This window comes from Rhinolophus sinicus, chromosome 14, assembly GCF_057876585.1.
Source record: "Rhinolophus sinicus isolate RSI-liver-muscle chromosome 14, RSI-T2T, whole genome shotgun sequence".
Classification (NCBI taxonomy): domain Eukaryota; kingdom Metazoa; phylum Chordata; class Mammalia; order Chiroptera; family Rhinolophidae; genus Rhinolophus; species Rhinolophus sinicus.
In genome coordinates this window covers 32,300,142-32,322,366 of record NC_142514.1, presented here as the reverse complement: position 1 = coordinate 32,322,366, position 22,225 = coordinate 32,300,142, and the positions used below count along the sequence as shown (strand labels likewise).

Below are 22,225 nucleotides of genomic sequence, written 5' to 3'. Positions count from 1 at the left end.
TCCAAAAGTTTACATAAGAGTGGGTGCGGGGTTTGTTTGTTTGGTATTAATTGCTTATAGTTTTTAAATTGTGCTGTGGTGTTAATTTTATCAGCCAACTTTGTGCTCCGAGGTGGGTTTGTCGTATTTGTTGAAATATTTGCTCTTAACTTGGATATTTATTGCTTAGGAAAAAAACGGACTTAATGGTGGCTCATGTTTTAGTTTAGTAACCGAAGTCGCGTTCCTGTGTAAATGCCATCTAAAAGTAAAGTAATTGGTAGTCTTCAATAGACTTAGATTTGTAATTTGGTGGACTGCAGGCCTTTTCTAAGGTCTTTTATGTGTACTACTTGAAAGGGAATCAGTGCTGTTAAGTTTGGGACATTTATTAGAAGAGTAAGTTTAAGATAAGTGAAAACAAATTTTAGATGTAGAGTGTCTGTTGTGCGCTTTTAAACAAAAGGCTGTCTTTTTGTTTGCCTTTTTTTTTTAACCATAAGATCCAGAAGTTTAGCCGAAAACAAAAAGAAAGGCATAGAATGGAAACCAGAAACAACAGTTAAGTTCAGTGTTTGGGAAGGTGCTTGAGTTTCAAGTTGCAGTCTGTCTAAAAGAATAATAAAATGCTAATTGTGAATGAGAACTTTGGGATTAACGCTAAAATAAACTGTCATCTTCCCTATGGAGTCAGTTTCAATTTACCTTCCTACATTCTTTCAACACCGAAGTTTATTTTTGTCAGTTCCCCTAGGATTTTTTTCTTCTTATTTTGGTGGTTTTACAAGAAAAGAAAACCATTTAAAGTGCTTTATAGAAATTACAAGTCAGTTTCTTTGTGTTTTGCCATCGTTGCCTACTGGACTCATAAACTTAGGTGAGACTTAAAATGTTTTTTTCAAGGTACTCAAAAACGATTTGTACATATTGATACAAATATTCTTTCAGTTATTTCTGGATAGTATCTTATCAGAGCTCTTGAAATTTGGGGTGGAAGTGTTAGTTTAGGAAGCCTTTTTTATTTTGAATGAATTCAACCAGTTTTCTCCTTCAGTGGCTGTTTAAAAGCTTGGCTGAGGAGGGCACATACAACCGTTTTAATAAGTATTGAATTATAAGAAATCTGGGGCACACTTCTGCTTATAATTCATTTTTAAATGAGCAGTTAAAGGTAAAACACAATTCTGAATCAGACTTCGGCAGGTTGCGTATCTTTGTTTTATGGTTAAGTTGTATACACTTAACAGTGATAACTCGAATGTGCCAGGGACTCATGGTTGCTCGAAGTGCTTTCTTTATATTTATTACTTTATTACTGCTATGAGGTAGATATTGTTTTATCTGCATTTTTTAATTGGGGAAAATAAGTCCAGAGACTCATCCAGCTAGTAGGTAGCAAAGCCTGTATTCAACCTAAGTAATCTGTTTCTAAGTCATTGTGCTTAACCATTATGGCTGCTGCCTTGAACCTTGGAAAATAAGGCTGTTGGAAAGATGAGAGACACAAAAAATTTTTAGCGGCCCCGACTCAAAAAGTAGTTTATGGAAATGGTAAATTTTGGTGTGTGTATTTATCATTTTTCAAATAGATGGGGAAAAAATCTAGATGGTGCATAGATAACATGGTACCTAATAAATGACTATTAGTACCATGGTCTATAATTTAATATGTGGTTGTGCTGAGACCTAGCTGCTCAAGTCACTTGTAAATCAAACTCTGATTTTTATTTCTCAATGAACTCTGTCCCCCCCAAAACGGACTACAATCAAGCTTGAAAAATAGTTCAGTTAGCGGAACTGAACTTCTTTTGTTCAAAAGTATATCTTAGCTAATAAGGTAAAATGTTGCTAATCTTATGCAAATTGAATTTGTATAGGTGATTTCAAATATACTAGGCAAATAGTTAAAAGAATTCTCATAATTATTTTCCTTTTCTAAAGCAAATAGCCTTTACTTGATCTGTTGGGGCAAATTATTTTTCGTTTTTCAGACAAAACAGGTCAATCATTCTCATTTTAAGAAACAGTAGAGGCTGTACTATGGTGCCAGGTTCAGTGGGCTAGGGGCTAGGAATACCTAGATGACCATAAAACATTCCTGCCACCAAAGAACTTACTAGTAGTTCAACAAATATGTGCAAAAATAACAACATAGAAAGCTGTCTTTCTTTAAGGAGTTGGTTTTTAACCTACTCATTAAATTTACCTTCCTTATGATACTACTACTTTGCCTTATATTAACCACCAGGATAAAGTTTTAGTACATTTTGAGAGCAGTAGTAGGTCTATTTGTGTGGATTGTTTTGTTTTAAAAAAAATCGAATTCATTTAAGTTTGGCTATACTTTGAATTTAGATTGCAAACTTGTTTCTGCTGATTATAGGTTTAAATTTCATTATAGGAAAAATTTTCTGAATCATTGCTATCCTGGAAGTTTATAAGTATGTCGAATATTTGGTTTGGGAGCTCTTTAGGTAGTTAATTAAAAGGTAGAGCTAATCCAGTGTTCCTGCTATGTGTTTATGAATTATTAGGTTTATTTTTTAATTACCCTGTTTCCCCGGAAATAAGACCTAGCCGGACCATCAGCTCTAATGCATCTTGTGGAGCAAAAGTTAATGTAAGACCTGGTCTTATATTATGCTATATAAGACTCGGTTTCATAGTAAAATAAGACCGGGTCTTGTATTAATTTTTGCTCCACAAGACACATTAGAGCTGATGGTCCAGCTAGGTCTTATTTTTGGGAAAACACGGTAGTCTTACCAAGTATTATGGGAATGGTAGTGGGAAGCGTTTATTGTGGGCTTCATAAGCTAGAGGCTGTAATAGAATGCAATATATATAATCTCATTTCTTAAAACACTTTAAAATATTAGATATTAACCCTTCTATAAGTGAGTATACAGAAATTCCAAGAAGTTAAGTAATTTGCATAACATAAGGAGAGATGGGGATTTGGGCAGCTTTATCTGATTCCAAAGTGCTGTTGCCACCACATCAAGTAGAAAAATAGTATGTTATGGTAATTAAGGGCACCAACTTCATAGCTTGGGTTTGAATCTCAGCATTGCCACTTACAGCTTTATGACCTTGGGGGAGGTGTAGGTGAGGTTTCTGTACCTGTTTCTTCCTCTGTTAAATGGGGACAATAGTATCTTCTTATAGGTTTATTGTAGTTAATAAGTGAAATATTTGTAGAGTTCTTAAAACACTGCCTGACAATAACAAACACTTCATAGTTGGTAAATAAATTATATTAAATTTCTTTAATAACCATCTTATCGAGTGAAATTTAGTGAAATCTGAACAGATAGTTGCAAGTGGAGTTTTTTTGTTTTGTTTTTCTTTCTTAGATATTACATTTCTGTTGAGTTTTCTGGTTTATTGGAATCAGAATCCAGGTCCCACATACTAATTGATTTATGTTCTTTCAAGTCTCTTAATTTGTATGTTTTTTCTGGGTTTTTTTCCCTTACACTTTGTTGAAGAAACCAGGTCATGTGTCATGCAGAGTTTCCCACATTTTAGATTTTCCTGATTTCCTGTTAATTGGTAGTTGGATATAGAGGCTTGGATTGAGTTTTGATTGCGGGTGAGGGAGGAGTGCGTAGAAGACTAAACTTCATAGGTAATTCTGTGCGTTTGGGTTGTTTTTTTGGTTCAGTGGTTCTCATCTGTATCTTTTTCTTGCAGTTTCTCAATTGAACAGCATAGAGTTATTGTATGAGTTGTTTGCCCTCCTTTCGTATGCTTGGAAAATGGAGATTTGGTTTGCTCCCAGGCCCCATTTAATATTAACTTTTCAGGTAGTTTGTTTTCTATCCTTTTTTCTTTTTAGTATATCTTTATTGTGTTATAAAATTGAGCTAAGTATGCTGGGTTTGCAGTGTTTTTGTCTTCTGGTTTTGGTTACTAGTAAATAGTTTTTTCAGCCTATTTGGTCTGAAATTTTCTCTTGTCAAAACTGCATTTTCCCCCTATTGTTTATCCTCCCTGCCCCCTACTGTTAAAAACATTTTATTCTTAACATTTACTGTGTATTCACTTTGGGCAGCACTTCTTCCCACCCCCACTACCCCCAGAGGAAAACATCCTGGCATTATTCTTAACACTTGATATATATTCAGTCATTTAATCATCAACTTTCTAACAGTCTCCAAGTTACAGATAAGGATTTGAAGCAAAAAGGTGAAGTGACTTGCCCAAAGTAACAGTAAATGGCAGAGCCAACTAGATCTAGCGTCTGTTCTAACTTAAAAGTAATGTTTGGATGAGAAGCAAAGTTCTTGAGATTTTTAGAAATGCTTGTAAGTAAAATGAACTTGAAGTAAAAATGTATGTCTTGTGATACAGTAGTCACTATTAAATCTTAATTATAAAAACTTTAGTTTTTTAAATGTGACAAATAGCCTGTTTACTTATATTCATAGGGAATTGGGGTCTTTTCAGGTCATTGTAACTGTCAATATTTGATAAAAGTTATCACTACTGAATACATAACTTGTTTGTAGTGTGGTTGATATAGTGACTTTTGGAGCAAATGCTTTAAAAACATTTTTCCTCGTTCTGAAACCTTAGTTTCAGATATTTGTATAAAACTAATTCATTTAGTTATCTGAGTCTTACAGCCAGAATTTAATCTGTCAGATTGCATTAGATAATGTACTTATGTATCATACTTCTCTTATTTGGAACTGTTGATTTCAGTAAATTCCATTTCTATTAGTGAGATAGTGAGTGTTTAAGCATGGTTGCTGCAAGTATTTGTGACCTTTGACAAAACATTGGAATGGACATTAACCTGAGAAAGGTTACATATATTAGTCTTTAAAAATTTTATACTTTGTGAAATTACTTTCAGGAAATGTTTTCTGGAGCTGTGAAGCAGAAGAAGGTACAATGATTAGTTTATTACTAATGAAAAAGACTGAAAGGCTTCTTGTGTTGGACATTCTGTTAATTGGGCTATTAAGTGGGCCTTTGTTGTTCCTTTTGTCTGTTTACCATTTTAACCACTTTCCTATATTGCCTTTTTTGTGACTATTAGTGGGAAAGGAAACTGGAAAGGCTGTGTGCATGTAACTGTATGCATACACACATACACATATCTTATGCTTTCTGTCCTGGACCTCTGGTAGCTATGCCGCTCAAATACACTTGACTGGGGTCCTGGATTTGGAGTGAGAAATGCAAAGAAGCAAGGACAGTTCCAAATCCATTTCATTGTCTAGTGGGGTAGTTTCCTAAGAGACTCTTCCTGTGGTGTGACCTTGGCTGGTGGTTTTGACTAAGCTTTACTTGGTTTTCGTACGTTTGCCAAGGCGAGGCGCTCTTTCATTCTCTGAACTCCCAGTATCTGATAAATTTCTTTTCTGCTTAATCTACCTAAAGATGGTTTCTTTCAGCCAAGGACCTTGATTTGTAAAATTGGCTAATATAGTTTGCTCTTTCTAGAAGATTTTGTTTGTTACTGTCTATTTAAGGGTCTCCTAATTCATAAAGTGAAAAATTCCCATGGATGTCTTTTTTTTTTTAAAGATAATCTTAGACAATAATTTTCTTTTTGGGCCAACCCCGTGGCTCAGGTGGCTGGAGTGCTGTGCTCCTAATACTGAGGTCACAGGTTTGATTCCCACGTGGGCCAGTGAGCTGCGTCCTCTACAACTAAGATTGTGAACAACAGCTCTCCCTGGAGCTGGGCTGCCGTGAGCAGCTGGGGGTTGGCGTGAGCTGCCGTGGGTTGCTGTGTGCCGCCATGAGCTGCTGGCAGCCAGCTTGAGTGAAGCAGCCCACCAATGACTGGCAACTGATTACCTTGGGGCAGGGAGGTGGGGGGGACGCGGGGTTCATAATACCAGCATGGGCCAGGGAGCTGTGTCCTACACAACTAGACTGGGAAACAACGGCCTAACCAGAAAGGGGGAAGGGGAGGCGGGAGAAAGGGGGGAGGGAAATTTTCCTTTTTAATCCACTCCCAGTTCTTAAAAGCAGTATTTCTCAACCTTTCAAAGTTTTTTGTGGGGAAAGGCCTGGGCACCATTAATTTGTTAAAGGTATCTACATGATTCTGTCTTTTAATAAGTCTTGTATTATTACAAAAGTAGTATATGTGCTGGGTAGAATATTAGGATATAGATATGAAAAATAAACACTCGACATTCCCATCATCTAGAAATTGCTGTTGTTAACAATTTTTGGTGCATTTTTTTCCAGATCTTTCTCTAAGTGCATATATATATATATCTTAACTTTTATTTATTTTTTAAAATTCTTTTATTTATTTATTTTTATTTTTATTTTTGGGGAAGGGGAACAGGACTTTATTGGGGAACAGTGTGTACTTCCAGGACTTTTTCCGAGTCAAGTTGTTGTCCTTTCAGTCTTAGTTGTGGAGGGCGCAGCTTAGCTCTAGGTCCAGTTGCCGTTGCTAGTTGCAGGGGGTGCAGCCCACCATCCCTTGTGGGAGTCCAACCGGCAACCTTGTGGTTGAGAACCCGCGCTCCAACCAACTGAGCCATCTGTCACTGGCCCTTGTGGGAATCGAACCAGTAGCCTTCGGCATTAGGAGCACAGAGCTCCAACCGCCTGATCCATCGAGCTGGCCCCAACTTTTATTTTACTAAATGGGTCAACTTGCAGACTTGCTTTTTAGTCAATAATGCCCACTTTCCATGTGAGTAAGCATTCATTTTGTCTAATATCCAGGTGCTACTCAAATTTCCCCAGCTGGTCCAAAATATGTTCGTTACAGCTAGCTATCCAAGCTAGTATCTGATCCCAGGACCTTGTTGCATATAACACTTTAATTTCCTTATGTCACTTTAATCTAGCAAAGTCTTTATTTTTCAGTGACTTTGAGACTAGACTAGTTGTCCTGAGAATAGTTTAATATAGTTGCATTCTTATAATATCATTTAGTTTGTTTCTTTCATTTCTGTATTTTTCTCTACACTTTACAGCTAAAGCTTGATGGATTCACCTCTAAACATTTTTGGCTAGCATGCATCGTAGCTATATCTCATTTTGCATAGTATCATAAAACATAATACCTGGTTTACTTACTTTTGTAATGCTAATGTTGATATTTGGATTAATAGTCTTTCTGCCTTGGAACAATAAACTAATTTGTATAATGTTACTTTGCACTGAGTTCCCACTGCCTTATCAATCATTGGCCTAATTCTTTAAAACAGCATTGAGATATTTACATAATATAAAATTCATCCATTTTAAATGTTCGATTCAATTATTTTTTTAGTTTATTCACAGACTTGTGCAATCATTGCCACTATCTAGTTTTAGAACATTTTTGTCACTCCGAAAAGAAACCCCATAACCTTTCACCTCCCCAGCCCTATGCAACCATTAAACTACTTTCAGTCGTAGATTTGCCTATTTTGGACAATTTATATAAATAGAATTATAAAGTACGTGATCTTTTTTGTGTCTGGCTTCCTTCACTTAGTATAATATTTTTAAGGTTTATCCATGTTGTAGTAGTATGTATCGGTATTTCATTTGTTTTTAATTGCTGTATAATCAGTTATTGGACATAACACATTCTGTTCATCCGTTCATGAGTTGATGGACATTTGGGTTGTTGTCTCTTTGCGGCTATTATGAATAATGCTGCCATGAACATTCATGTAAAAGTTATTGTGTGCATGTATGTTTACGTCTTTCTTGGATCTTTCTAGGATCCAAGTAATTACTGTGTCATATGGTAACTATGTTTAACTTTTTGAGAAACTGTTTTCCAAAGTGGCTGCACCATTATAGATTTCTATCAGCAGTTTATGATAATTTCGATTTCTCTACATCCTCAGCAACACTTGGATCTGTCTTTTTTATTATAACCATCCCAGTGAGTGTGAAATACTATCTCATTGTGGTTTTGATTGCATTTCCCTCCTGGCTAATGATGCTAAGCATCTTTTCCTGTGCATATTGATCATTTGTGTATATGTATCTTCATTGGAGAAATGTCTATTCAAATCTATTGCCCACTTTTTTATTGGTTTATTTGTCTTTTTGTTGAGATATAATAGTGTTTTATTTTACTGAGGTATAATGGACATACAACATTATATTAACTTGAGGTGTACAACATAATTACAGATTACAGTGCTACCTCGGTTTTCAAACGTCTCCGTTGACGAACATTTCGGTTTACGAACACCGTAAATTTTATGGATACATGGTATCATTAGATAGTAAAATTCATGCTAAATTTGCAGTTTTAGGGGTTGATTTTAAAGGTCTGGAGTGGATCAATCCATTTTACATTTCTATGGGGAAACCAAGGTACCACTGTATTTTATATTTTATATATTGTGAAATGATCACCACAGTAAATCTAGTTAACACCATAGTATAATTTTTGTGTGTGATGAGAACTTTTAAGATCTACTCTCTTAGCAACTTTCAAATATGCAGTACAGTAAAATTAACTATACTCACCATGTTGCACATTACATCCCCGTGAGTAATTTGTTTTATAACTAGAAGTTTGTACCTTTTGATCCCCTTCACCCATTTCATCCATCTCCCATCTCCTGCCTCCAGCAACCATGAATCTGTGAGTCTCTATCTGTGAGCTTGGTGTTTTTTTTCAGATTCCACAAATAAGGGAGATCATAGAGTATTTGCCTTTTTGTCTGCTTGTTTCACTTATAATCCGCTTAAAGTCCATTCATGTTGTCACAAATGGCAAGACTGTATTCTTTTTTATGGCTAAACAATACTCTATTGTATATGTATACCACATTTTCTTTACCCATTTGTCTATTAGTGGATACCTAAGTTGTTTCCATATCTTGTCTGTTGTATATAATGCTGCAGTGAACATGATCTATATAACTTTTCAAATTAGTGTTTTTGTGTTCTTCAGATAAATACCCAGAGTGAAATTGCTGAATCATGCAGTAGTTTTAGTTTTAATTTTTTGAGGAATCGCCATACTGTTTTCCATATTGGCTGCACCAATTTACATTCCCACCAGCAGTGCACAAGGGTTCCCTTTTTTCCACATCCTCACCAACACTTGTTATTCCTTGTCTTTGAAAATAGCCATTCTAACAGGTGTAAGGTAATATCTCATTCTCATTTTATTTATTTTAGATACAAGTCCTTATGTACATGATGTGTAAATATTTTCTCTCAGTTTTTGGGTTTTCTTTTCACTTTCTTGATGGTGTCCTTTGAAAGACAACATTTTTAATATTGAGGAAGTCCGATTTATTATTCTCTAAACCTAAGGTCATGAAGATTTACTCCTATGTTTACTTTTAGCTCATATCCAGGCCTTTGATCCACCTGGAGCTAATAGGTGTTGGTTGGTTTTTTGTTTGTTTGTTTGTTTTTGCCAGTGGACATCCAGTTATCACAGCATCATTTTCTGAAAAGAAAGACCATTTTGCCCCCATTGATGTATCTTGACCTCTTGTTGAAAATCGGTTGGCCATCATTGTGTTTATTTCTGGACTCCTGATTCTGCTCCATTGATCTCTATCTATGTCTGTCCTTACATCAGTATACATTGAAGTCCTTTATACATTCCTCTTTGGTTGTATAGCCTGTGTCTTTCATCCTGAATTTGGTGTTGATAATTTTTTTGCATTTTTAAATAATTTTGTTTTATGTGAACATATCCCAAAACTATTTATTCATTTTTAAATTACATAGTTTTTTATTTTTACTTTTTTATTCTTTATGAGAGTCTCCTCTATTTTGCTTATGTGTATCTCTAACATAATTTCCTCCTGTGGAGTATTGGGCAGATATCCCACAATTTAGTCATTCTTGTATTGGGGGACATTTAGGTAATTTAGTTTTTTTGTCTACTGTGTATAATCCTGTAGCAGACATTCTTATATGTTTTGTCTTGTCTTGTTTTCATGTATGATTAAGATTGCTGGGTCATAGAGGTTTGACGACTTCAACTTTATATTTGCCAAGCTGTTTTCTAAAGTGGTTGTATGGGTTTACACTCCCACCAGCAGTATATGAGAATTCCTTGTTGCTTTTACATTGTTATCACTACTTGATAGTTTCAGAATTTGTTTTTGCTAGTTTGGCAGATGTGAAATAGAATCTCATGATTTGACTCCAGTTTTAAAAGTGTGAATTTGTGAGTGATTCAAGGTAATGTTTTCTGTAGTGCTTTACGTTATTTCAGAGTACTTGCGTATCATAGTCATGTCTAATGGGCAGGGTAATATGTTAAATATCCAGTTATGCTTTCTGACAGAAATTACTTTGTTGTCATTGCATTTGTACTAGAAATAATTTTTGTTGTTTATTAGACCCCATCATAAAATAGCAGGCTTCACTTGTCAATATTAATAACCATGGATTTAAGTATTTTCTTAAGTGTCTTATGTCCCCTTCTGGTTTATTCCCGCTCAAATTTCATGTCCTTTAAGAATTCTTAGATAGGAAATAAACAAGTGGGACTACGTCACACTAAAAAGTGTTTTCACAGCAAGGGAAACCATCAACAAAACAAAAAGACATCCTACTGAATGGGAGAAGATATTTGTCAATGATATATCTAATAAGGGGTTAATATCCAAATTTTATTTAAAAAAAAAAAAAGGCTTATACAACTCAACACCAAAAAAACAAACAATCCAATTTAAAAATGGGCAGAGGGACTGAACAGACATTTCCCCAAAGAGGGCATACAGATGGCCAATAGACATACGAAAAGATGCTCAGGGTTACTAATCATCAGAGAAATGCAAATTAAAACCATACTGAGTTACCACCTCACTCCTGTCAATAGCTATCATCAACAAACAATAAATGTTGGCGAGAATGTGGAGAAAAGGAAACCCTGGTGCACTGTTGGTGTGATTGCAAATTGGTGCAGCTACTATGGAAAACAGTATGGAGGTTGCTCAAAAATTTAAAAATAGGACTACCTTATGACCCAGCAATTCCACTCCTGGATATTTATCCAAAAAAATCCAAAACACTAATTTGAAAAAATATATGCACCCCTATGTTCACAGCAGTGCTATTCACAATAGCCAAAATATGGAAACAACTGAAATGCCCATCAATAGACGATTGGATAAAGAAACTGTGGTACATTTGTACAATGGAGTATCACTCTGCCATAAAAAAGAATGAAATCTTACTATTTGCAACAACATGGATGAACCTAGAGGATATTATGCTACGTGAAGTAAGTCAGACTGAGAAAGACATATAGCATATGACCTCATACGGAATCTGAAGAATAAACGAACAAACAAAAGAGATAGACTCATAAATACAGAGAACAAAATGATGGTCGCTAGATGGGAGGGGAGTTGAGGGGATAGGTGAGAAAGGTGAAGGGATTAGGAAGTACCAATTCATTGTCACAAAATAGTCATGGGGGTGTGAAATACAGTATGGAGAATATAGTCAGTAATGTAAAAATCAGATGGGTATTAGCTTGTTAGGGGAATCAGTTCATAAATTATATCAATGCCTAACTACTTTGCTATATACCTGAAACTAATATAATATTGAATGTCAACTATAATTAAAAGTATATATATATAGGGCTGGCCTAGTGGCTCAGGAGGTTGGAGCTCTGTGCTCCTAACTCCGAAGGCTGCCGTTTCGATTCCCACATGGGCCAGTGGGCTCTCAACCACAAGGTTGCCGGTTCAACTCCTCGAGTCCCGCAAGGGATGGTGGGCTGTGCCCCCTACAACTAAGATTGAACACGGCACCTTGAGCTGACCTGCCGCTGAGCTCCCGGATGGCTCAGTTGGTTGGAGCGCGTCCTATCAACCACAAGATTGCCGGTTCGACTCCCACAACGGATGGTGGGCTGTGCCCCCTGCAACTAGCAACAGCAACTGGACCTGGAGCTGAGCTGCGCCCTCAACAACTAAGACTGAAAGGACAACTTGAAGCTGAACGGCACCCTCCACAACTAGGATCGAAAGGACAACAACTTGACTTGGAAAAAAGTCCTGTTCCCCTTCCCCAATAAAATCTTCAAAAAAAAAAGTATATACATACATACATACATACATACATATATATATATTCATGGGATGTAAAGTACAGCATAGGGAATATATATAGTCAGTGGTATTGGAATAGCTATGTACGGTGTCAGATGGTAGTAGATGGGTAGTTGAGGTTATAATTTTGTGAGGTGTGTAAATGTCTAATCATTATGTTGTATTTGTACACCTGAAACTAGTAAAAAGTAATCTATGGTCAGAAAAGGAATTCTTAGGAATTTGTCCTCTGAAATTAAATACTAAGGTAGAAAAATGGGCTCTTTTCCTTTGCTGAAGTATCAGTGATTAAAAAGCTAAGCAAGGGACCTGTAACCCTGGCATTCTCCTTATTGAGGACTTAGGAGGGAAACTGAGGTACAGACAGGAAATGAGTATAGACTACTTACTGTACGTTACTCAGTCCTTTAGAGGAAGTGGAAGTGGTAGACATTTAACCATAGTTTTCAAATCATGAGATTTGGAAAGGAAATATTAGGGCCAGTGAATATCTGAAGATACTCAGGAGTTAACCGTCTTGGGCTCTGCAGTTTAAGGAATAAGAAATGTTCAAGGAGAGCTCTTAAGAACAGTAAGATAAAGGAGATACTAATTGGTGGAATTGTCAATATTTCTTTAAAAAAAATTATTTAACGGGCACTCTGTGTGTACCAAGAGATTATCTCGATTGCTGTTAATCCCTACAAGTGTGCCCCAATTGTAGGGAAGATAAATATGTAAACAAGGAAAAGTAATGCATTGTGATGAATGCTTGACATGTGTATGATATAATGCTTTGTGAAGCCGGAATTTAACCCACTTAGAAAGTGATAACTGAAGACTTGAAAATGAATGAGATGGTGAAGAGATTCCAGAGAAACAAGAAAAGTGTTGCATCAAAGCTTTTTAAGTGATCGTTGTATTTACAGAACAAAACAAAAAGAGAAGTAATCACAGGGTAGGGAGAAGACAAGCTATCTTAATGCAGTGGTTACCACTCATGCTGCTCTCTGACAGACTTCCCCAGCCCTTCGTGAATATTATGAATGTAAGGATGATGATTTTTATTTCTCTTTTTAAATATGAGTTGTACTTTTTCTAATTTTCTACATATCCAAATAAAATTGACAACTTGTATCGTTGAAACATTTTGAGCTTTTATGGCTTGATGCAGTCCAAACCTGAAAACTGCTGGTCTAATGTAATGTCATGGAAACCAGAAGGGATTTTAAGGTGGGATTGGCCCAGGAACATGTAAGCAGTGTAAATAAGCCACTGAGGATGGGGATTCACAAGTTACTGACTGTTGAAAGTGTGTTGGTCAGGGTTCTTCGCAGTAGAGAACAGAAATATTTGTTTAAAAGCAAGGTTATGTGTGTTTCTTCAACCACAATCAGCCTCATGGGTGATGAACAGAGTAAGGAAGAGTTGGATTTTACTGGGATTGGAGTTTTGGGAATTGGGTACAGGTCGTAGAGAGAAAAGCGAGAGAGGTGAGGGAGTCATAGTGATGGACTAGGTAATTTAAACTACAGAACTTGCTGACTGGTCTCTTTTTAAATTCATGATAATTTACAAGTGTGGGCCCTTACTGTGCTGGGAAACTGTACTAAGTTCATTTAGTGTCCAGTTCTCATTTCATACCCTAACTCTCCTTAGACCCTAGCTCCCTCCTTTCCCCCGCCCGCTCATCCTTACTCTTAGCTGAAGACCTTGTTTTCTACTTCATTAAGATAGAAGCGCTTAATTAGGATAGACATTCTAAGCTCTCATTTGTAGTAGTACCCAGGTATTCTGTCTTCTCTACTATTACTGTAAATGAAGTATGTACAAACTTATTGAAGGCCAACCTCTGCTCATGTATCAGATCCCAATCTACTGAAGAAAATTGTTTCAGCAGTTTTCGGCATCATTACATCAGGTTCTTCTTTACTAGGTCATTCCCATCAGCGTACCAAAAAAAACTTCTTTTGACCACATATCTCCTCCTAGCCACTACCCCATTTCTCTGTTCTATAGTACTCAAAGGAGCTGTCCACACTTGAAGTCTACAATCCCTTTTCTTTAGAATCCACCCAAATCAGGCTTTCACCACTGCTCCTATTCAACATGGTCACTGATAACTTCCATGTTGCTAAATCTTGTGGACAGTTCTCAGTCTTCCATCTCATTAAATAGCATTTGATATGGCTGGTCACTCCTATTTTCTTAAAATACACTTCTATTTAGCTTCTGGGTCCCATATTCTCCTGGTTTTCTTAGTGTTCCCATTATTTTGTTATAATATGCCAAAACAATGTGGGTTAAAAATTAGACAATGCATAGTTTTTGGATTGTCCCATAGGTTATTTTTTAAAAGGCTGTCTTAGAGCCAAAACCTCAATGGTGTTACAGGGGTAACTTGAGTTATTGTATATATGTGAGGGGAAAGTAATTTGCTGTGGATTGAGGAATAAATGAGGGTGTGGCAAAATGAAGACACTAAGAGTATACTCCTCTCTATGGAAGATTTGTTAAGGCTAAAGGGAAATGAATGTAAATGCCTAGAGGGAAATACAGACTCCAGGAAAGAGTTTTGTTTAAAGTTGGAGGAGAATTGGGTGTGGTTTTTTTGTTAGTTGAGTGAAACCAGTGTAGATAGAGGTTGTATTTACTAGAAGTAGATGGTGACACCACTAGACTGTGGAGAAAATAAGATTGAGATCAGGAACAAGGTAAAGTGGTAAAGGGAGCCTAAGGTAGAGAAAATTGGCAGGGACATCCTCTTCTAGCAGTATAAGCTTAATTATAAGATATAAAATTAGATCATGTTGTGAAGTACCTCATAGATTCCTGGGGCATGTATGAAGTGTCTGATAAGTCATCGGTTTTGAAAAGGTAAAATACTGTTTGACAAATGTTGATGAGTGAGTGGTTGGATCAAGTATTCAAATACAGGTAATTCTGATGTGTTGCAGGGAGAGGACAAAAGCACTTAGATAAAACCTGAAAAAGAATGGATGATGTAGAGCATTGTTTATATTTAATATTGACTCTTTCTATTGACATAACAACTGCATTATTACAATATTTTAATTGTGGCAATATTATACATAAGATTTACCATTGTAACCTTTTCAAGTGTACACTTTGGTGGCATTAAGTATATTCAAAATGTTTTGCAACTATCTCCACTGTCTAGTTCCAAAACGTTTTCATGTCCCAGATATAACCTTCGTATACGTTAAGCAGTGACACTCTCTCCCCGCCAGCCCCTGGTAATCACTAATCAGTTTTCTGTCTGTGGATTGGGTATTTCATGTAAATGGAATCATACAGTAATATATGTTGTTTTGTGTATCTGGCTACTTTCACTTAGCATAACGTTTTCAAGGTTCATCCATGCAGTAGCGTGTGTCAGTACTTCAGGCCTTTTTATAGCTGAATAATATTCTATTGTAAGGATATACCACATTTTGTTTATTCATCTGTTGGTGGACATATGAGTTGTTTTACTTTGTGGCTATTATGAATAAAGCTGTTATGAACATTGACTTACATGTTTTTGTGTGGACATATGTGTTCGTTTCTCTTGGATATATACCTAGGAGTGGAAATGTTAGGTCATGTGGTAATTCTATATTTAACTTTGAGGAACCACCAACTGTTTTCCATAGCAGCTGCACCATTTTATATTTCTACCAACAGTGTTTGAGGGTTTCAATTTCTCTACATCCTTGCTTTATTATAATTTATAAAAATTAATTCATTAAACCTTTGAATCCTTACCACATACAAAGTACCATGTGAGTTTCAAAGATGAGCAAGGCAGGAATCTAGAAGCAAAAAGGTTTTGTTTTGGCCTGCTGGGCGTTAAGATCAACATTTGTAACTATCTTAGAAGGAGCAAGTGTTAAGTGCACTAGAAGGCACAATTAAAGTTCTTTAAGGATTTCAGAGGGGGAGATTACTTGTGAGGAAAGGCTTATTTGTTGACTGTCAGACCGAGGAATTTATTTTTTATTAAGATTTATTTCCCCCAGTTAAGCCGTTGTTTCTCAGCCTGTGGTAGCCCAGCTCCAGGGAGAGCTATTGTTCATGATCTTAGCTGTAGAGGGCGCAGCTCACTGGCCCATGTGGGAATAGAACCAGCGACCTCGGCGTGAGGTTGTTAGGAGCACGGCGCTAAAACCACCTGAGCTACCAGAGTGGACCCAGACCGAGGAATTTAAATCCTATTCTGTAGTTGGTAGGAAGCCAGAAAATTTCTGAGCAGGGTAGTGATATAATTTGAGCATGAGTTTAGGAAGAGTGATCTGGCAGGCAAGAGTAGAGGCTGAAACTGAAGGTGGAAGAGACTAGTATAGTGCCTATGAAACCAGTTTTTTTTAAATTGGGAGTAATTGGAACCTGGAATGACAAATAGAAATAGAAATTAAGGAATGGAATACACAAGACTTGGAAACTCTTACATCTTTGTAGTCTCCCTAGATCTCATCTCCTCCTGACTTGAAACATCATCTACAATATACTGACAGTTCTCAGAATTCTGTCTTCAGAACAGACCTCCCTGAGCTCCAGACCACATAGTTGACATCTCATATTTATACTATTTTTATCTTGATTTTTTTCACTCTAGTCTAGTCTTACACAATGTTTTTAAAATGTTCTAAGGATTTTAAGTGATGTATTTTTCCTCCTCAGAATTTCTCAGTGGTTAAGCAAAAGTCCCTTCAATTAGTCTCTATAAAAATGGTCAAAGTCTCAAAAGGCAGCACCAAAGAACTTTACAAAATTTTGTAAAATAAGTAAAATTTTGTAGAGCAAAGTAATTTCATTACAAAAACGTTTGTCTAATAGAGAAGGTAAAACAAAACGCCAATAGTTCCACCATCCTAATAAAACCTTTATAGGCATTTTGTCACTTGTCCCTTTAGTCCTTTGCTTCCAGAACAGGAATTTCTTTTATCTGTCCTCTTGTTTTTTTGTTTGTTTGTTTGTTTTTCTACTAAATACTCTCCCATTTGTTGGTCATCTCCTCCTGGAACTCTGCTAAAGAAATTTGGGATCGAGTATTGACTGAAAAGATGGCGTGTATGAATCGGAAGACTGGACTGTGCCTCGTGGGTTTTGAAGGGGGAACTGTTTACAGTTAAAATTGAGGCATTTTCCTTCGTGTCTTAACAGTTTCATAACCTAATGGGTGGTGGTGATTCATCTCCCTGCCTTGAATTTCAGGTTTTCTGTGTTTAAACCAGAATTTTTAAGACTGAAAGAATGCAGCAAACAATTAATTGTCTTTTCCGTAAGGAAGCTTGATTTGATTGGTATTTTTTCACAAGACCCTATCACAGGAATATTATCATACCTTTATTACTGGGGATTGCAGGTGTAGACCCATATAAAAACAACTCTGAATTATACTGAAGGGAACAGTAACCAGTCAGCATTTACTCCCTGTATAAGTGAATTATATGATGGTCATCTACCTAGTTGCACAAGCTAGAAACCAGAGTATGAGCCTATGTTTCTTTCTTATCCTCTAATATCCCAATAGTTGTGAAGTTGTTTATTTTAATTCTTCCTAAATATTTTGTGAATTGGCTTCTTTTAATTTATTTATAATAAAAGCTAGTCTTCTCCCAGAGTGTGTCTTGCTATTCCTGATTTTTAAAATATTGAGACTGGACTACAGAACCAATATTGGAATTATATTTGAACTAGCTGTTCTTTGTGCAGACTGGCCCCAAACTCCAGGCCTGTGCCAAAGTGCTAGCCAACCCTGTCCCAGCTCACTAATGAGGCACCTCTTTGCTGCCCAAGTGAGCAAATGAAAGGGAGAAACTCAGTTTTTCTTCTTCACCTGGAACCCTTTTGGAGGGGATAATTTTCTGATTTAAGTGTCTATTGTATGTATAATATAATAATATGTACAGGTCTATCCAAGTTTTCTATTACTGTGCCAGTTTTGCCATTTCATAGAAATTTATCTAGTTTAAGATTTTCACATTTATTGGCATGTAATTGCTCATAACATTTTGCTTGTAATAGTTTTTAACTGTTATGTTTGTTTCCTCGTTTTCACACTGTCTTCTTTATTTGTATCTTTTTTTCCCAAGCAGTTTACCAAAATTTATCTCATTAATATTTTTCAAAAGAATTACAATTTTTAAATCATCTCTATTTTTTCTGACCTTTTTTTGCTTCTCTGTTTTAGGTTTGCTTTATTGCTCTTTTCCCGTCATCTTGATTAAAATGCTTAGGTCAGTTTGTTTTTTAAGCCTTCTTGTTTTAAATGTTTTTAAAGCTTATTTTTATTATGTGCTCTACCTGTAATATTGCAAATTTATTCAGTGGTTTTTTTTTTGTCATTCTATTTAAGTATTTTGAAATTTTCTTATCATTGCCTCCTTTCTTGCACAGTAAGAAACCAGGCTCCCATTCTTCCTTAATGTATTTTACTTTTTGATCAGTTCCCAGTATCTAACCAACTTCCAGTTACCACCTGCTCACTTGAATGGGTTCCTTCTTCACCACACCCAGGTTGCTACACCTGTGCAAGGCACCTTGCTGCTTGGAAGCCCTTAGGCTGTTTGGCTTTGTTCCTCTGCCAGGATGTCCTCCTCATTCCACTCTGCACTGACTGTCCTCCTACTGGGACACTCACCTTACGTTGCCTAATGGGCTGTGACATCCTGCACTGGACTAATGCCATACACACATTTCCCTATCCTCCACCCCACATGGACATCCTTCGCTGCTGATCAGGCCCCAGCACTCTGCTCTGTGCCTCTGCAGCTGCTACCCATAGAACCTTATCTTGCTTGGCCCCACCTAATGGCTTTGGACAGGATTTCTTCAGGAAGGGGACGGAGAGTAGGAACTGCAAGAGAAAGGCATTTTCTAATTTTAATACAATATGATTAGAGAACATAGAATATTCTTTGAAACTAATTGAAGCTTCTTATATCTAGTAGAAGGTCAATATTTATGACTTCTGTTTTTGCTGAAGGAATATGTATACTCTGAGTGATTGATATGTATGTGTATATACATATATATGTATTTCAACTAATTACATGAGTTAAATCTTTTACCCAACTTCTTATATGTTTGTTCTATTAATACTTTTTAAGTATTATAGGTATATGAAAAAAAGGTGTAGAGAACAAGTGAATAGTCACATGCACATTACTCAAGAAATAATGCATTGTAGATACAGTTGAAGTCCCCTGGGACCTCTTTTCGGTTCCTTCCCCTTTATTTCCCCACAGAGATATTTACTATCCTGAATGTGGTATTTTTATTCCCATGATCTTAAAACAGTAGAGCAAGGCTGCCAATTGATTATAAGACTAATATCCTCCAAACTAGAATTTATCAGCATAGATCAGACTTGCCCACAGATGCAAACGTTCTTTTATATCAGAAAACTTTCTAGCCCCTGGAAGAATGTTGAGAATTTGCCAAAGAAATATTTGTGTCATCTCTTATTGCATATCTGAAGTCAGAACATAAGAGCTTAAGACTCTTAATTGATAAGTAGGTATCTAAAAATATGTAAATATATGAGGAGTGCTGTAACAGGTGTCTTATTTTTAAGGATCTAGCTGTGGTTAGTATTAAATAATTAGATAGTTGATGACTCTGGTAGTAAACCAGCCAGTTATATGACTCTTTGACCACTTAAACAGCAAGCCGTTCCATGTGTAAGAAACTATCTACAAGTGAATCTAACAGACTTGTTAATTTCTGAATTACCTTTGATAGCTAATTGGATAAATGGTTATATAAAAAAGCAAATTCTGTTCAGATGATTTTTCTGAAATCCTTAAAAGAATTACAGCCAGTTATATTTTACTGTAGGTGGTGACACATTAAATTAATGTCTAGATTGGGTTTAAAAGTTTTGACTCCTAGAAGCTTTATTTGATTGACTGTCTCATTTTAGCAATTATATAAATGATTTTGCCTCATGATAATGTGTTATTTTGTGTGTTTTTTTCATTTGTAGTGTTAGATTCCTGTGGCCTTTATACTGATTGAGTAATGATGGAAATGTATCCAAAATAATAAGTGACTTCTCTACTAAAGCAGAAGATTCTTCATATCACCTTCCAGTAACTCAATTCGGTCTTCAGGAAGAGACATAACAAGTGAAATTCAGAAAACTGAAGACAAGAAAACCTCACTTTGGAACTGTCTTTCTCCTTGATTATTCCTTAACCCATCTTTCTACTTGTTATAATTTTTGCGGTGAATTTATAAATAGTGAAGACCAAAGAAATAGAAGATACATTTGGGAGCTTTATACCAAGAAATTCGCCTTGAAAGCTGCTATTCTTTGGAGGGAAAAGTATATCAAGTTCCTGTCTGATTTTTTTTTTTTTAAACAAGATTTCTTATATCCTTAGATTTTGAATGATAGAACAAATATAAATACATAGCTACACACTATTTTTAATAGCCGTGTAAGAATAATGAGATTTGTATATTAAGGGCTTTGTCATGTGGATGATTTGACACTTTAGTTGATTGCTCAGAAGATCTTTTATAGCTCTTTAATAATTACATTTTTGATCTATCACTTTGATGACATTTGCCCACATGAGTCCACCTGTCTTTCTAGCTATGACCTTGTTATGAATAGTATTTGTACTCACTGCAAATGTCTGTGTATTACCTATTTAAGCAATATCGTAGTGCCATCACTCAAGGAAGTTGAATGAGGTGAACATAGACATAACTCTCCCCTTCCCCCCATTTTTTAAATGTAACAAATACTTTTTATGTCCCCCTTCCCCCTTCCCCTTTCCCCTTCCCCTTTTTGGAAACGTGTCAGGAACTAGATAGTTTAAGATGAGCAATTGAAGGGACTGAAAGAGTGATCCACACAGAGCCTGGCTTCTTTGTGCTTCATCACAAGGCGTGCTGCTGGCCAGCCTTTATTAAGCAGCCTTTTAACAAGAGAACCTCGTGGGAAATCCAGCTGGCAGACTCAAGAAGTTCAGGAAACAGGACCACAGAGGTTACACTCTGGGGTAAATATTCTCCTATGTCTAACTTTGTAAGAAGACTGTGTATGTATATGTATCATGGAAAATATACTCCTTTCTGATGTATTTAATTTGGGGAAATATTCTGGAGACACCAAGGGGTCTCAGGAAAACTGATGATAGTTGGTGTTTGAGGAAATTAATGTGAACTAAATAGAAGAACTCTTGAAAGGTTGCATCTTCCGTCTCTAGGGAGATTTTTTCTACTGCTGTTGCCAGAGGTTACCTGAGTTACTTGAAGTACATAATCTCTTTTCATATGTATCTGTAATTTTAACTAGATGTTTAGTCTTAAGATTCTCCTGATATAACTTAAGAATTCATTAGCTTCTTTCATATAACTTTCCAGATCTATGTCACATTTTTCTTTTTATGTGTTTTTCATTGGTCGTATATTCACAGACTATTGCTTTTGTTTAGAACTTCTCTGACGTATGGAGTCTGATAACTAGAGAGGCTCAGAAGGCAAGTCTTTCTGTGAAGAGGGGGATCTTAAGTAATCACAGGCTCCTCTTGCAAGTACAAATGATCTGACTTTTCTCATTTTCAGATCCTGGCCATGAGGTTGGATGCCTCACCTTGATAAAAAGAGACACTGGACCTAAATGGCGCAGCATGACTTTGTTCCTGCTTGGCTAAATTTCTCAACGCCACAGTCAGTTAAGGTACTGTTCCCTTCCTGTAGTAACTGTCCAAATACCAGTTCTTTTCATCCCCAACTTGTCTGTGGACTTTGTTTTACAGTCTAAGTCTCTTTTGTATATTTAGCCTTGCCTAAGGGTTTCAAATATGTTTTCATAGACCAGTTATCTTCCTTTTAATAGGATATAAGCAATTAGGCAATTCAAGTCAGTGTATACCCTGCTACTGCCAAATATACCTTTTTTTTTTTTTTTTTTAACATGCTGAGCTTTCCTGTATTAGCCACAGCACACTTTGGAACTAAAACGTACTAACCTATTACTGAGGACAAAGGGGCAGAGGTAAAAGGAAAATGGTTTTGGGGGAAATGGACCTTTCGAATGAATGCACGTTCATCTGTAGTAGATGAAGAGGAGGGAAAAGGAGAGACAGTGATTGATTAACTGCTACCGGCTGCGTGGATCTCAGAGTAAATCCTCTAAATTCTATTTTAGAGGCAATAATCTACTTAATGATTTCAGGGGAAAATGTGTGTTACATTAGGGATAAAGACAAATG

The 22,225-nt window shown here is 36.3% G+C and overlaps 1 protein-coding gene across 10 annotated transcripts in view; it reads left to right on the top strand.

Annotated features, from left to right (window-relative positions):
• GPBP1L1 (GC-rich promoter binding protein 1 like 1) overlaps nt 1-22,225 on the top strand; it is a 54,282-nt gene that overhangs the window by 2,658 nt on the left and 29,399 nt on the right. For 6 of the 10 annotated variants that reach the window (XM_074334646.2, XM_019749365.3, XM_019749363.3 and 3 more), the window contains 2 exons: nt 19,984-21,010; nt 21,576-21,690. In XM_074334646.2, the coding sequence (XP_074190747.1) occupies nt 21,631-21,690 (60 nt within the window). In that variant the 5' untranslated portion in view covers nt 19,984-21,010; nt 21,576-21,630. Of the gene's footprint in view, nt 1-18,186; nt 18,233-19,983; nt 21,011-21,575; nt 21,691-22,225 lie in introns of all 10 variants that reach the window. The other 4 variants (XM_074334644.2, XM_019749364.3, XM_074334649.1 and 1 more) reach the window with 3 other exon arrangements.